Source organism: Lontra canadensis, unplaced genomic scaffold (genome assembly GCF_010015895.1).
Source record: "Lontra canadensis isolate GAN:19392208 unplaced genomic scaffold, GSC_riverotter_1.0 scaffold66, whole genome shotgun sequence".
Lineage (NCBI taxonomy): Eukaryota > Metazoa > Chordata > Mammalia > Carnivora > Mustelidae > Lontra > Lontra canadensis.
Window position 1 is genome coordinate 964,418 of NW_022631060.1, and position 16,430 is coordinate 980,847.

Below are 16,430 nucleotides of genomic sequence, written 5' to 3' on the forward strand. Positions count from 1 at the left end.
CAGTTCATTAAAATGGGCCACTCTTCAGTTATCTCAGCGTCTTCCTGTACCTCAGCTAGAACACCTCTTCAGACACACCTGAGAAGGACCAGGGTATGGATGAGCATTGACAACCATAGTGGTCACCCTGGCCCCATGTCTCCTTTCTGGGCTTCAGAAGGAATTTACAGAAATAAAAATAGACAGATGGAATGGTAGAAACTCTTAATGAAATAGGTTTTACACTGAGAACTTTAGGAACACTATCTCCTCAAATCCCTACAAGAAGATGCTGAAATACAGTGGTCCACCTATACCCAGATTTGTTTTGTACAAACAGTACATTACTAAAAATAAATTTCATCTTCCTTAGGATTTTCTGAACATTTTTTTTTCTCAAGCTTACTTTACTATAAGAATACAATATATAGGGCACCTGAGTAGCTTAGTTGGTAAAGCAACTCCCTTCAGCTCAGGTTATGATCCCAGGGTCCTGGGATCTGGTCCTGTCTTGGGCTCTCTGCTCAACGGGAGCCTGCTTCTCCCTCTGGCTGCTGCTCCCCCGGCTTGTGCTCTTTCTCTCTCTCTCTCTCTCTCTCTCTTTGACAAATAAATAAATAAAATCTTTTTTTAAAAAAGAGAAATATTTGATGATTCCAGACAGACAGTTAAACAGAGAGGAAGCAGCACAAAAAAGGTCATTCATGAAGTGATCAGGTTGCTTTGTAGCATAGGCAAGGGAGGAGTCCTCTGAGAACCTCCTTGTCCCACTGTTGTGATCTGAATCCTAAGAGTCTCTCCTATTGATGGCAAAACAGGTCGCTTAGTTTACTAGTGGGAATTCCTGATTTAATGACTCTACTGCTGTTTGGATGGCAATAAAATCTGGATGGATTAGACAGTATTTCAGAGGTGATAGTAACTTATTTAGCAGTAGAAGGCAAGTTTTGCTCATGAATCACAGGGGTGTGTAGGGTAGGAATGGGGGTTAGCAGGCAGGATTTCTAGGTGATCAGGAATATTAGCCCCAGATGGTTAGACAATAAAGAGCATTCCCATGTGCGGCACTCAGTTATAGAAATTTATGGAAATTTAGAGGAAGAATTGGCTTGGTTCATATAGGTGCAACCCCCCCACCCCCACCAAGAAAATATAATGAAACAACAAAAGCAGCAGCTAGCTGTTGGTGCATGACTGTGCACCCATAGCCTTTTCATTTTATGAATCTCTGCATCAGACTAGGGCATCACCCCCTGTATTCGAATCAACAGCCACAGCGATGATACATCCCCTTCCAGTGTAATAGAAAGGCAAGGGAGCTATGTTGAACCCCTCTTGGTCATCCCTGAGAACTAAGAATGGTTGTTAATTAGGACTGACACCTGTTCTACTCTTGACTTCCCTGTCTTATAAAAGGAGCAACCTGATACATAGAATTAATGAGTAGGAACAATGAATTCTTGATCAGTTTAGGTACTGTGGATACATTGGTGCTGGTCAGATGTATATTTTAATGCTACTTATGGAAAATAATTGACAAGGTGGTTAAGTGTTATACTGACCAACCATATTTCTTATCAACCTCAAAGCAGTGCTCACCTGTGAAATGGGTATGAACAATTGAAACATCTGTTATGCAAAATGTTTTCCTTCTAGTTCTACTTTTGTGGAGAGATTTTCATGGTTGGGAGAAAATCTTGATTTCAACTATATTTCTTCAACAGGAATAAAATATGACATGCCCTCCTTAGAACATTAGGAAAAGGAAGACCAGAGACAAAGGACAGGTCATTGCCAGCCATGATTTTCTTTCGAGGGTTCAGTAGGTGTTCCTTTCCTGTAGATTCTTCTCCAGAAGAATAACAGGGTTTTGAGAAGGTTGCCTGGGATTATGTCATTGTTGATGATGCCAAATGAAGTTCTAAAAGACTAGGAGAGAATTCCTAAAACAATGTAACTCCTGCAAGGAATATTCCCGATATTCTTCTCATGTCATGATTCTTCTGTGGACAAATTGGCTTTTGATTCTCAAAATGTCAGTTTTTCTAATACTGCTATTTTCCCTCATGTAACCCATCACTGACTTCTCTGACAACTGGTAGACAGAGGGAGGAAAATGTGTGTCAGGCTCTGGGGATCAATGTTTGTAGGTTGTGATAAAGGTCTGAATGTTTCAAGATAAAAGATAAAAGACTATCTCAGAGAGAGTCCACATCTTAACCCATCTTATCAGGAGGAAGTAGAGGCTGGAGGGTGCCTGTGAGTGTGTTGCATAATTATTTCTTTACACAACAGGGGAACTCAGTTTCAAAGAAAAAACCTAGCATAAATGAAAGAAATACCCAACTACCTTACTGTATAGTGTCCCAAAGAACCGAGGGTACTGCTTCTTGGGGAAAGTTCTGTGATGGAATCGAAACCAGTGCCTTACAGAGCTATCATCCTGTGACTATGGTGGAATGGGATGATGTCTATGGGCCAAAGCATGAATCCCTCTCTTGTTGTCCTACACATATGGCAAATCTTCTCCATTTGCTCCTGTTAGAAAATAAGCTTGGCCCCAGGCCCGTTTCTGGGACTTATCCAAATTCTCTTTTTTGAGCCGTAATTTCAAAATTAGTTAGGAACAAATTATTCCTTTAAGTAAAGATTACTGCATTGAGAGCATAAATTGAGAAGGTTAAACCCTTTTTGAAAACATTTCTAATTTTGTAGAGAACTGTTCTCTGTAGAGAACACTAATGTTACTATCTTACTGCAGATTTAATGATGCATGCTTAAAGTTACAAAGAATTATTCTTTTTTTTAATATTTTATTTATTTATTTGACAGATAGAGATCACAAGTAGGCCGAGAGGCAGGCTGAGAGAGAGGAGGAAGCTTATTTCCAATTAACATTAGACCTTTTCCATATACATAATAGAAAACTGACCTAGATATTTGCTTCATAGCCATTTAGGTAACCAAGGTAAGCATCCCAGGGGATCGTTCTGAGACAAGTCTGAATCTCAGGGGTACTTACGCTGGTTAGCTAATGTGTGGTTTTCCCTTTTTCGGTCTTCCTCAGCATTTGTAGAAAGATAATTAGTTTGGAATTCTTGTACTGATTTAAGACCTTTCATCAAAGAGGAAGGCCAAATTCAAGAATTAGTGTCTGTGTATTTTCACTACCCTTGTTGCAGAGGAAGACTGTTCTAATAATTGTGTCTGGCAATTGTGGAATTAGTGCAAGAGAATAAAAAGAATACAGACTTTACACCCAGAAGCCTCTGGTCGAGTTCTACAAAAGGAACAGCAAAACCATGTCTGTTGCTTCATTGTTGAATTGTGAGGAGTTCAAAATACTAAGATCAAGGCGATTTGAAAGCTGCAAATATGGTGTTTTCAAGAGAGAATGGTGATGATCTTATACAGAAAAGTATATTTTCTTCAAACTGTTCTGTTTGAGAATACAAAAAGAAAGGAAGAATTTTAAAAAGCTGAGCACACAATTGGATGTATGGGAGCTCACAACCACTCCTAACTGCCGTTAAAGCAATGTGCTGAACATCCCCAGGAAACCATAGGTAACGAAGAGGATAATTCAAACAAAATGTATAGCTTGCAGTTTTATCAGTTGTAAGGAAGGAAATATTCTTCCTCTACCCTTCAGATTCTTCCAGCTGGACTAAGAATGCAATCTACATGAGATCGATTAATAGGAATCGAACCATAATTTGAGGTAAATCCTACTCTTTTTCTATATATGGATGATTTAATCTTTTACTCCTTCTCTAAAAAATTGTCACTAGAAGGCTCTCTTTATCTACATCTAAAACTTACCCCAAAAGCTTACTCTGATTCCAAATACACAACTTTTCTAATATTAGATTTATTTGGGGCATGACATCTCCAAAACAAGCAGATATCAACAGACCACTAATGGGGCATTTACTTTTTCTCAACCAACTACCAAGAAAGAGCATAGCGTTTTTGGGATGGCAGTAGCATATTATCAGCTTTAGGTCCCACATTTCTCTGAAATAGCTTCCATTATTCCCTGGCCAAAACTGAGGTACTCAAATTTTTACCCCAAGATTTCACTCCTGATGTTATTTCTCTGTTTACTTCAGGACTATTAAAATGGTAAATAAAAACATTTAGAATTTTTCCTGTTGCCAATGGAAATAGACTTCTCTCCCCTCCCCCTCATGTCTTTTTTAAAATATGTCCTTGAGAAACCTAGTATTTGTGAATCTTTCCTATGTTCCTTTGATATGTATGTGATTTTTTTTTTTTTTCTGGCTAAATGGACCTCTTACCAGCATTACAACTCAGGAATATTTTTCTTAAGGCCCTAAAGCCATCTCTTTGAAATGTAAAGAATAAAAATGATAGCATCACCATTTCTTTTTTGCTGTTGGAGTTTGGCTTAGTACCTTGCTCCAAACTGTAATAATCTGCTTGTCATAGGGATACCAGATGTTTTATTATTCCTTCACACAAAGACAGTTAGCTAGCCTAAATGGCTATTCCCATAGCTATATAAATTTAGGGTGAAATATAAAAGAATGTATGTGCTATCAAGTGGTCTGCCATGAGGTCAGTTGCCATTATTCTTGGGAACATGTATCTAAAAGATTGTACCTGCTTAGCTGTCTAAAAATCCCTTTTGTGGATTAGTTATGACTTTTTGAGGAAATGTAATTAAAAACAAAATCTGCTCCCAACCCAGATAACCTCTCTACAAAGGAAAAAGAGAAACAGAACCATTTCATCATTGGATAAGCATTAAATCAGAAGGTGATGTGATTAATAGATTTCTCCTGAGTTCCTGACAATCATACAAGTCATATCACATTTATATGACAATGGAGGCCTTACAACAATTTTTACATCTTTCCAAAAAATGTTTCTCATATGCAAAATACAAAGACACACATGGCCATCATCTAGTCTGTCAGAAGGCAGTTTTGCAATCTAGTGAGAGCTGCCTGTTGGAGCTAGACTCTTACCCTTCAGAGAAACTGGGAGGTAGGGGCACTCTCTTTATGACTATATTTCAAAAAGATGGTCCCAGGTCACTGAAAAGGACATTCCTGGGTCTTATGTGGTCCATATACACTATGGAGTATTATGCCTCCATCAGAAAGGATGAACACCCAACTTTTGTAGCAACATGGACGGGACTGGAAGAGACTATGCTGAGTGAAATAAGTCAAGCAGAGAGAGTCAGTTATCATATGGTTTCACTTATTTGTGGAGCATAACAAATAACATGGAGGACAAGGGGAGTTAGAGAGGAGAAGGGAGTTGAGGGAAATCGGAAGGGGAGGTGAACCATGAGAGACTATGGACTCTGAAAAACAATCTGAGGGTTTTGAAGGGTCAGGGGGTGGGAGGTTGGGGGAACCAGGTGGTGGGTATTGGAGAGGGCACGGATTGCATGGAGCACTGGGTGTGGTGCAAAAACAAAGAATACTGTTATGCTGAAGAAAATAAAAAACTGACAAGGAACGTATTTAGCTTTTCAAATGATGCTGGAAGTCTGGGTACAGGGACCCAGATTGGGTTCTGCAAGACCAGTCTTTGGCTTCTTGAAGGATGGAAATCAAATGCGAGCCAGCAGGAAGTGAGAGAAGAGTTAACTGAAGATGTAGGAGAGCAGATAAAGAGAGCATCTGGAAGACTCAGAAATAAAAGGAGCACAAGTCTCATCTTTCTTCAGGCTTTGGGGTTTTTTACTGAGGATAGAGGTCTGGCATACATGTCTTCTCAGGTATCCAGGAACTGGTGAGAGCAAATATGAGGGTCCAGGTGTCTTTCCTTAAAGACAGGGGGTCTGGGTGTCAAGATGTCTAGTGCCAGTGGCTTGGAATACACATATGAAGGGTTTGTCCAGTCATTCTTACCTGGTCCTTCCTTAGATATAATCTCTTTTAGAGAGATCATTAACTACTTGTCCCTTACCAGAAGGACATATGTTATTTGCATTCTGAGGTGTGTACAGAGTGGGGTGGAGGTGCAGGTCCTAGCAAGAATAGAAGCAGGAAAAGGAGCAAAAAGCAGAATTTTATGGAGTCCTTCAGTTTCCCTGTCTCAAAAAAGATGTACATACATTTCAATGAGACAGAGAAAGAATTTATCAGTTTTCTAAAGTAAATGTTACAAGAAAGGGAGGGAGAGGGAAGTCTTTTCCCTGATTTTCAACAGGGCAAATTAATCCTTCTATTTTTAACTTATATTTGCTCTTACAGATGTACTTGGTACACTGGCTTATGCTTATTCAAAGTAACATTGAAAAATGTGTGAAGGGGCATGGGAGATATAGGCTTCCAGTTCTGGCATGACTAAGTCACAGTAGTGAAAGGCACAGCATAGGGAATATAGTCAATGGTGTTGTAATCATGTACTATGACAGGTGGTAGCTATGCATGTGGTGATCTCTGCTTAAAATTATAGGGGTCAAGGCCAAGTCACTCTAAAAATGTACCACAATGGCCTATTGATCATTCTGAATCAAACCAACTTGGTAAACAGTTGTTGCCAGGACACCCAGAACTTCCTCTGTCCCTCAGAAAGTGGAGAACAAATCTCCCATGTGGAAATGTACCCTGCTTGTCCTAAGAAGTAAAGGGACACCCTTATCGCCTGAGAAAGGGACTTTAAAGGCGAGGAAGCTATAGAAATAAACCTTGTTACATTTTTACTAATCTACTACGTCAGCCCAAATTCTGCTTAGAATTCCTTACTCATTAAAGCTCTTAAGTGCCTGTTTTCCTTTTCCTGTAAATTCATCCCAAATGGGTAGCCTCTTTGTCTAAATATATAACAACTGCTTGCCTTGGTCATTTCTTTGGGTCTCAACTTTATTAGTGGACCTCTGTGCACACATATTTAAACCATTTTTTTCCCTCCTGTTTATCTGTGTCACATAAACTTAATTCTTAGTTCAGCTGGAAGACCTTGAATGGCAGAGGAAGAAATCTTCCTCCCCTGCTACATGCAGATGTGTCTAATCACTATGTTGAACACCTGGGGGTAAGATAACACTGTGTGTCAACTTTACCTTGATTTTTTTCCCACAATATCTTTTATTCAGTTGATTTATATTTCATACAACTCTTTTTTTTCCATTTTTAAAATTTAATTTCTTTTCAGTGTAACAGAATTCATCGTTTATGCACCACACCCAGTGCTCCATGCAATATGTGCCCTCCATAATACCCACCATCAGGGTTCCCCAACCTCCCACTCCCCACCTCTTCAAAACCTCAGATTGTTTTTCAGAGTCCACAGTCTCTCATGGTTTACCTTGATTTTTTAAAAAGGGCAACATTTGTTGATATTGTAGACCTGGAAATACAACTGTGAATAAATTTGTTAGCATTAAAAAAGATGTAAAACTGATTTCTGTCTTTTCCACATTTTGTGGAAAGGATTATGAGTTGGCAGGATTTGAAATGTTCTTCGTCATCAAAAATTCTCTCTTTATCCAGACATCTATCTCAGAAAGCACATGTTCAGCTTTATTAGAAACCATGAAATCAGGGACACCTGGGTGGCTCAGTAGGTTAAGCACCTGCCTTCAGCTCAGGTCATGATCCCAGGGTGCTGGGTTCAAGTCCCATATCGGGTTCCTTGATCAGCTGAGAGCCCGCTTCTCCCTCTGCTGGCCACTTCCCCTGCTTGTGCACTCTCTCTCTTTCCCCTCCACCCCCTGGCAAATAAATAAAATAAAATAAATTCTTAAAAAAAAAGAAACCACTAATCAGTTTTCAAGAGAGATGGTACAATTTTATAATAAAAAGGCAAGAACAGGGTGAACAGACACGATCGGAATTGGATGGTGGGACAGATGTGGGGTCATTGAGCAGGATGGACAAGAAAAAATTCTTGAGATGTTTTTGGAGCAAAAAGTTTCTTTTTATGATAACACGAGGACAGCGCCCCTGGGCAGAAAGAGCTGCACTGGGATTATGAGACGCAACTGATTATATACTTTTAACTCGGGGTGGGGGGGGTGGTTGGAGTTATGGGAAGCCTCTAAAGGGATTTCTCTATGTTAAAGAAGACTTACAGGACCCTGGAGGTCTGGTTGTCATCAAGATAAGATCGGTTTTATTCTCTAGCAAAGCATTAACATTCAGGCAGCTGTGAATTCCTTAAAGAATATCACACTCTGTGTGTCTCAGGCATTTATCAGTGGGCTACAGGTGGTAAGGAAATTTAATTTTATCGATGTTTCTCTTGCCTTGGTTCTCCTCATTAGGATGTCTTCCTCTATCCGTTCCTTATATGAGTGGGATTTAGGAAAGACAGACCAAACAGACTGATAGGGAGCAGCATGTATAAGAAATTAGTTGGAGATTCCATTACCTGATTATTGTTAGTGATCCTGCTTAAAGCTCAACCTCTAAAAGAATAGGAGGTGATAGGTTTTGCTTTTCCTGAGTAGTCTTCTGCCTCCGTGACCTCCTGAGAAGACTTTTATTTACTCAGAAATTACTCAGTGAAAATCACCTACTATGCAAAAACTGCATGTATACCAGAGACTAGGATGAAGATAGGAAATCCCAAGGGAGTAGTGTGTAAGAACTAGGACACTTTCTAGAAATATCAGCAGAAGCCTGGAAGATCATTATTACTGCCTGGGATTCTTAATATCACAATAAGGGGATATAGTACTAATTCTAAATATTACTGGGTAGAAAGGAATGTTTGGGCACGTGACTGATCCCTAAGTGGAAGCAAATCTTTGAGCTTCAGGTTTTGCGACTTAACCTGTTCCTGTGGGTAAAGACATGGATCCCACAGAGTCGCCCTCAGAAGACAGTTCTTATGCACAGGTAGGTGGGCTTAGCCTTGAAAGCTTTTTGTTTTGTTTTAATATCTGTTAATACCAATGTCTGACAACTGAAGATTTGATTTTGAGATGCGCTCATTTCAAACAGGCATCCCATCAAAGACAGTTGTCCAGAATAAACCACTGCCAGCCACACGGTAAGCCGCCACGACTCCTCTGGCACTGACTCCTTTTTTTAGAGTTCTTTGTTGATTTCCCTAACTGATCATTTGGGCCACATGTTTTTTTTCTCTTCCCAGTGCTTTAAATTCCTGCTCTTGTGTTTTAAATTCTCCAGTAGAGAATGAGTTCCCCAAATCCTAGGTCCTCACCCTTGTCCCCAATAAAAGCAGAACCCTAGACCCCTGCTCCCCACTTCTCTCCCATCCTTGACCTTGCTGTGTGCCCCCAGTGCACTGTGTAATTTCCAGGTCTTTCCCGATGATTGCTGCTGAAGGACATTTTGCAATTCTAATAACCACAAAGGTTGGTCCAGCCCTAACATTGGTTTGGAAAGGGGAGATGTCTGTGGGAGGCTCAGTGGAGCCCAGATGAGTGCTCCCAGGCATTTCTAGCCTATTACCCTACTATAGATGGGCTGAGGTTGCGCAGAACTCCGGAACTGCATGGTGGTAAGAAGATTCACACCGTAGAGGAGGGATTCGTCAGTATTAGATCACAACAACACAGCTTGTCCAAGAGAGGACGATTCTTGTGGGGTTGCTGTGTGGGTTATAGCCTAAAACCGAAACTGTCCCCCAAGGCATCTTATCATATGGAAAAGGACTTGCAAGCCCAAATAGGGACAGTAGAGGGAGCACTTTCTCAGGGGCGTGGATACCGCGGGAAATCCGCCTACAAGGACCACGGAGCTGTAGAGAACTGACTAGGTATTATAATACAACACATCACTACCATCGTCACTGGGCTTTTACTCTTATTTAGGAAATACTGTTGGATATTGGTGGAAAGCTGATGTCTTTGAGACTCAGTGTGCCAGCTGGTGAGAGGACCAGCTAAGGGGCGGAAGGAATGAATTTGTGAGAGAGATAGAATCTACATAAATGATCACTGTTCTTCACAGGCACATACGCCATGAATAACTAGGAAATACTTCTTTGTGGCACATCTGGCTAGAATTGGAAGAACCGCGCCACTTTTATTTAGTGAAGTGGGTATGCCCTGGGTTACGAGTCTAGAAAAATCACCTAGATTATGCTAAAAATTCCTGATACAACCAGAAAGTTTAATATGGAAAGTGTATTGCATAGTTAAAAATGTTATGTCATAAAATCAACTGATCATATAAAATGACATAAAATAGCATTAATTAAAGCAAGGGCTTCAACAAAGCTTTGGTTTATGAAAACTTATGAAATCAGAATAGCGTGCACCCAAATAAGTGAGGATCTGGCATGCACCGACTTCTGCGTAGAACTCAGGAGGAAGGCAGCAGTGGGGAGGAGGTGACATGGAGAACACGTGCTCACTCCAATACGGTTTTCAGTGCGTGAGAAGTGGAGTTAGATTATCTTCGGGATGAATTACCAAGATGAAGAACATCACAGATACTCATCTGACAGGTTGAATGAGATAAGTCACAGGAAACAAATGGCCAACACAAGACTCTGGGCAATGTTTTCTTCACACTTAATACATCAGAGCAGGCCACTGTCTTTGAACACTGTCAACTAGAAACCACACACCAGAAGGGACCATAACCCATTTGTGTGTACTGAGGAGATGCAAAGGTAGGAAGAAATCTTTCCTTGTCTTAACCCCATGCTTTGTCTCTGAGAAGGTGTCTAGGTGGGAGGGATGGATACAAGTGTTTAGACTAGGGGGCTCCCTATAAGTCAAGCTAGAGGAACTTTGTGAATGGAAAACTCTTGCTTGAAGTCTTGCTGTGAATGGGTAGTTGCTTTTGTTTCTGGAAGATGATGGGGAGAGGTAGATATCTGGGTTTTGGTCTTACAGGGTTAGCTAGACTCCCTGCTTTAGGATCAATAACGTGTGTACACTGCCGAAGTTTGGAAGCTGTAATTTAGTCTAGATTTATCTGCTTGGGTAGGTATGGGAAAAATCTGGGTTATGTCCTAATCAAAACATAGAAGTAAAATGTGGTATATTTCTCAAAGACACAAATCCCTTGCCATTGGATTTTGCTATTGAACAAGGAAGATATTTAAATGTGAATCTATGCTGAGAGTGTTTTCTTTCCTGGTGTCAACAGCAACACAGGGACTTTGGAGGCAGAGACAGCCCAGGACTACACAATAAACCTTCCTGAGAGTGAGAGTATAAGCCAGCTGCGCCACCTGGGTGCCTGGGTTTTGCCCTCCCAGCAGCAGAAGAATCTGCTGCTCTTCCTGAAGGGACAGCCACAGGTCCTAGGGGTGAGTGGGCACAAGATCAGCGCACAGGCTGTGGGGAGAGGAACGACTTCCAAGATGGCACTAGGATTTCCTCATGACACTCCAGTTCTCTAGATCATTGATTGTGGTGGACTGAGTGGAGCCTTCCTGAGCTGCACAAACCTTATAGATTCAAGAAGTGGAAAGAAGTGTAAAACTGTCCATCACTGGAATTTAAAAAAAAAATTGTCTCTATTTAGGTAGCAATTACATGAAAAAATAGTTTTAACCTACTCTCAATGTCCTGCACTGGACAAGGAAAAAGACTTGATGGGTACCCTGTTATCTTCCTGGGAGATCGTCTCAGGCCTGGGGGTCTCAGAGGTGGGAGAGAAGTTAGTGTGCACTGATCTGAGAGAGAATCTTCCTCCTGAAAAGCTGCCCCCTCAAGGATGTCTTTTACCCTCCAGGTGGCTCAGATCCTCATTGGACTAATAATGCTGTGCCTGGGTGTGACAATCAGTCCTTTTCCTCCATTTGAGTACAGACTTCGTTACATGGCCACTAAAACAGGCTATCACATATGGGGATCCTTCTCTGTGAGTATTAGTGATTGTTCCAGCATTTGCAATTTTTCAGGTACCTGCAATACCTTCATCCTTCTCTCTCAAAAATCCACACACTGCTGCGTAGGTCCCAAGCTCGGACTGACTGTTTGGGGAGCAAGGAGGCTGTTGTAAGGACAGGAGGGCAGGGGCAAGCCCTCACTGAGTTCTCTCTCTTTGGTCAGTTCCTCACATCCGGAGCACTGTCCATTGCTGCGGGAAGAAAAGTAACCAGGTGTCTGGTAAGTGTCTCACTGGTGAGGCTCAGGTAGGTCTAGTGAAACAAGGAATTGCTCAGCTCCAAGGCTATGGCACATAGAAACTTGCTGGTTCTCTAAAGGACCCTAGAAATGTTTGGGGGCATCCCCTACAAGTGCTTCCTCCATGGCACGTAGGCAAGAATGAAGGGCTTAGCTCTGTGCTGTGTGAAGTTCCATGGGCACATGTTTCCTGTGCCTAAGACTGAGGCAGCCAAAACTGTAACTGTGCCATTGGCCCATCCTTATTCCGTAGACTGGGGAAGATCCCCAAGCAAATTCCCATACTCAACTCAGAGCAGCTGAATGGTCTTGACTGACAAGTCGAACACAGGAAGAACAGGAGAAGGGTTTGCAACAACTTCTCTCTCTCATTCTTTTCAGATCCAATGCAGCCTGGGATTGAATACAGTCAGTGCTATTGTAGCAGTGCTTGGCACAATTATGATAATTTTTGAAGAAATATTCATATATGGAAATGTGATATGGAGGTCTTCCTATGGAAGTTTATTTACAGTAGGTATATCCTGTTCTTTTAATGGAAATCTGTAAACTGGTCTTGTCTGAATTTTCCTCTGTGAATTCTCACCACAGAACTGACCACAGCCACTGGTTATGTAGATGCTGGACACCCTCCTGAAGAAGAAGGGATCTAGGCCTTTGTGTCTTGCCAGGAGCACTGAGCAAAAAAGTTAGCTTTTCAATACCATTCATGTCTGAAATCCCTGATGTGTGGTCGGTGAGTGGAAAATTCTGTGAGAACTCAGTTCTCTGAGGGACACTTTTCTCATGATTTTAAAAACTATCTGAGGAGAAAAAGAAAACTGGTATTCTGGGTGCTCTGTGATGTTCAGAGATTCTGAACAACCAGCTGAAGTGATGGGGGAGTGTGCATTCATATTCTTAAATGCATTTGCAGCCAGAGAGGGGGAGAAGTTCAGGGGGTTAAACGTAGGCTGTTCTAAGAAACAATTGCTGAGAGACCGAAGGAGACGTGTAAGCCAAGAAGTCAACCCTGGTCATGAGACATGGGGCGGAGTCAGGCAAACAAACGAAAATCAGTATGGACATGCCCAGAATTACCCGATGTTCTTGAGCCTGTGAGGAAAAGAGGAGAATTCTAATGATCCATTTTCAAGTTGTTCATTTGGTATATTTGAATTGGGAGAAAATTCAGGAATCCACCAGATGTGAAATTTGGCCAACAAGCTCTGCCTGATTCTTTCCTCTTACAACTCCTGCTTTTCTGTCTTCTATAACTTGTGGGGATTTTCCATCTGTTTTGCAGGGAATGCTGACTGGAATGGTGTTCCTCTCTCTGGCAGAAGGCTGCATCGCTTTGTCTCTCTGTATCTATGCATGCAAGGTGGCCTGTTCTGTCAACAAGGTGAGTGCTCTGGGTCTTTATGGGTTCTCTCTCTCTCTCTGCCTCCTTGTGTGTGTGCGTGTGTGTGTGGGGGGGTGTCCTCTTTTTGTTGGGGGGTATTAGGAAGAGAAAGTGGGAAAATGTTGTTTCATATATAAATCTTTATCATCTTTGAAGGAGATAGCACAGGTGGACAGGGAGGGAAATGGCCAACCATACTCAGCCAAAGAACTGTCCCTAGACCCTGAAGAGTCCTCTTTTTCTTTTTTTTTTTTTTTAAGATTTTATTTTTATTTATTTGACAGACAGAGATCACAAGAGCAGCAGGCAGAGAGAGAGAGGAGGAAGCAGGCTTCCTGCTGAGCAGAGAGCCTGATGTGGGGCTCGATCCCAGGACCCTGGGATCATGACCTGAGCCAAAGGCAGAGGCTTTAACCCACTGAGCCACCCAGGTGCCCTGAGTCCTCTTTTTCTGATAGGCAGTTCGTTTGTGGTATTGTTGAAGGAATAAAGGGTTAAAGTAAGAATGAGAACATAGACCCACCAGGTATCAGGATTCTGAAGGAAAGTGTTGAGAGACCATATTGTTCCTAAGCATGTGGGACAACTTCCCCCTAACTGTAGACTATAAGGATTCAATGTTCTGATTTTTCCACAGGTGGTGGTTTTCTTACCGAATAATGACAACAACCCCTCAGTAGTGTCTGCTGAACATGTGTATGATGAGGTCACATTTTAGTAGATCACGGTGGTTTGGCATTTCCAATCAGTTTGACCTATTAATTCTCCCTTGTTTGGCTGTTTACCACATACAACCAAGACTGTGAGAATACACCTGCCTGACTGTCCTTAAGTTTATATACCTGGGATCCATCTGTGGGTGGAAACACAGTACAATAAAGATTTACTTTATTTGCTGATGAGGATTTTTCTTTTGATTGCCCACCATGCCATTGACCAGCTTTTCAAGGAATCATAAAACTTCATTCTATGGTCCCCAAATCTGCATAAATAGAAATAAATTGTTTGATTCAGATTTTCTCGTATCAGTCCACGCTGTGCCAAATCTTTCACAGGAGACAAAGAAATACACGTTGATTATTTCCTATTCCAACAGCTCTGTGTGTCCCTATTTTTTTTTTAGATTCTGCCCCTCTGGCTGAAGATACAGGACATTTCTACTGCCAATGATTTCTTAGTCAAGGTCAAGCAAAATATTACTTATATTTTTCTTCCTGGGTTCCTTGATACCCCTCTCAGATACAGGCATTTTGGGATTCAGAATAGCCCCACAAAGCTCTTTAGATCCTGATTCCTAGAACCATTGCATATATTACATGGCAAATGGGGGTCAAACATTGCAAAAATAATTAAGATTGCGAATCCTGGGTTGTCTCTCAGGCCCAATATAATCATATGGGTTCTTAAAAGTAGAGAACTTTTCCTGGTTGTGGACATGGAGGTGATATGACAATGAAAGAAGAGTCAGAGATCCAGTGTGACAAGGGCCTGACCCACCATTGCTGGCTTTGAAGGGGCTGGTGTCAGGGGATGTGATTATACTGGGCCCAAGAGACAATTCAGGAGACTCTCCTTATTTTCATCTTAATGAATTAATAATTATATTTCATTAACCAAATATATAACATTTATTTATTTAATTTAATTTAACATATAATATTTTATATAATTAAATATAATAATTTAATTAAATATATAACATTTATTTGTTTATTTATTTTTAGAGAGTGAGAAAATGCCAGTTGAGTGCGGGAGGGGCAAAGGGAGAGAGAGAATCTTGGGTAGGCTCCATGCCCAGCATATAGCCTGACATGGAGCTCAATTTCACAACCCTGAGATCATGACGTCAGCCAAAATCAAGAGTCAGGTGCTCAACTGGCTGAGCCACCCAGGTGCCTCCTCCCTATTTTAAAGTCAGATGTAAGCAGCAATCCTCATTCATCCTGTTTGAGGAGCCAATGGTTTTCCTTCCAGTTAATAAATGACAGATGATATAAATATAGACTGGCGAAAAACAGAATCATTGAAATCATAAAATCTTAAGTGAAATTAATAGGGAGAAAGGTAAAATTGGACTCATAACTCACCTCATATAAAAGGCACTTCCATATGAGTAATGGATTTGGGAAAGAAAATCATTACAAAGTCTAGAAGGCAGTGTAGAATGATGTATTGCTATGTTGAGGCACAGAAAAATTTCTCAAGCAAGATGAATAGAACTTGCCTGAAAGTATGTTTCATTACAGTAGGTGCAAAATTAATTCTTCAATTAAAAAGAAATAAAAAGAGAGTGAAAAATCAAGAAGTAACTTTCTAAGGCATAATTGCAATACACAAAACATCAACAGGATTAATGTGTAGCATCTTTAAAAAAAAGATTTTATTTATCAGTTTGAGAAAGAGAAAGTGAGAGAGCGCATGAGCAAGAGGAAGGGTAGAGGGAGAGGGAGAAGCAGGTTCTCTGCTGAGCAGGGAGCCCGATGTGGGACTTGATCCCAGGACCCTGGGATCATGAACTGAACCGAAGGCAGATGCTTAACTGACTGAGCCACCCAGGCGCCCCTATTGTGCAGAATCTTTACAGACTGCAACAAATCAACTTTTTAAAAAAGACATAGAAAGGGGCAAAAAAATATTAACAGGGACATCATAGAAGAGAATATGCAGATAACAAAGAAGCACAAGAAAATCCACCTTATCAGTCTTCAGGGAAATGTAAATTAGGTCCATAGTGGGGGCATAACTTCCTGCCAACTAGGAAACCTGATGACACCAGCTGATGGCTAAGATGTCGATTAATGTTAACATTTACTCTTATTTTGAGGGAGATGTTTGATTTAAAAAACATTCCAGATAACAATTTTAAATTTTCTCGTAAAGTTACATACCATGTTTTCCTAAGAACCAGTTCTTGCTCTCCTAGCTATAGACCCAAGGGTATACTTGTTTTTTTCTTTTTTTAAGATTTTGTTTATTTATTTGAGAGAGAAAGAGGGAGACAAAGAAAAGGACAAGAGAGTATAG

At 40.9% G+C, this 16,430-nt stretch overlaps 1 protein-coding gene across 1 annotated transcript; it reads left to right on the forward strand.

Moving 5' to 3' along the window:
• Nucleotides 1-8,762: 8,762 nt before the first annotated feature.
• LOC116880590 (membrane-spanning 4-domains subfamily A member 4A-like) lies at nt 8,763-14,281 on the forward strand. The gene is made up of 8 exons (XM_032879900.1): nt 8,763-8,807; nt 9,749-9,806; nt 11,000-11,199; nt 11,628-11,756; nt 11,948-12,004; nt 12,404-12,535; nt 13,308-13,406; nt 14,044-14,281. The coding sequence occupies exons 1-8, from the start codon at nt 8,763-8,765 to the stop codon at nt 14,122-14,124; spliced, it is 801 nt and encodes a 266-aa protein (XP_032735791.1). The 3' UTR covers nt 14,125-14,281.
• Nucleotides 14,282-16,430: the final 2,149 nt, after the last annotated feature.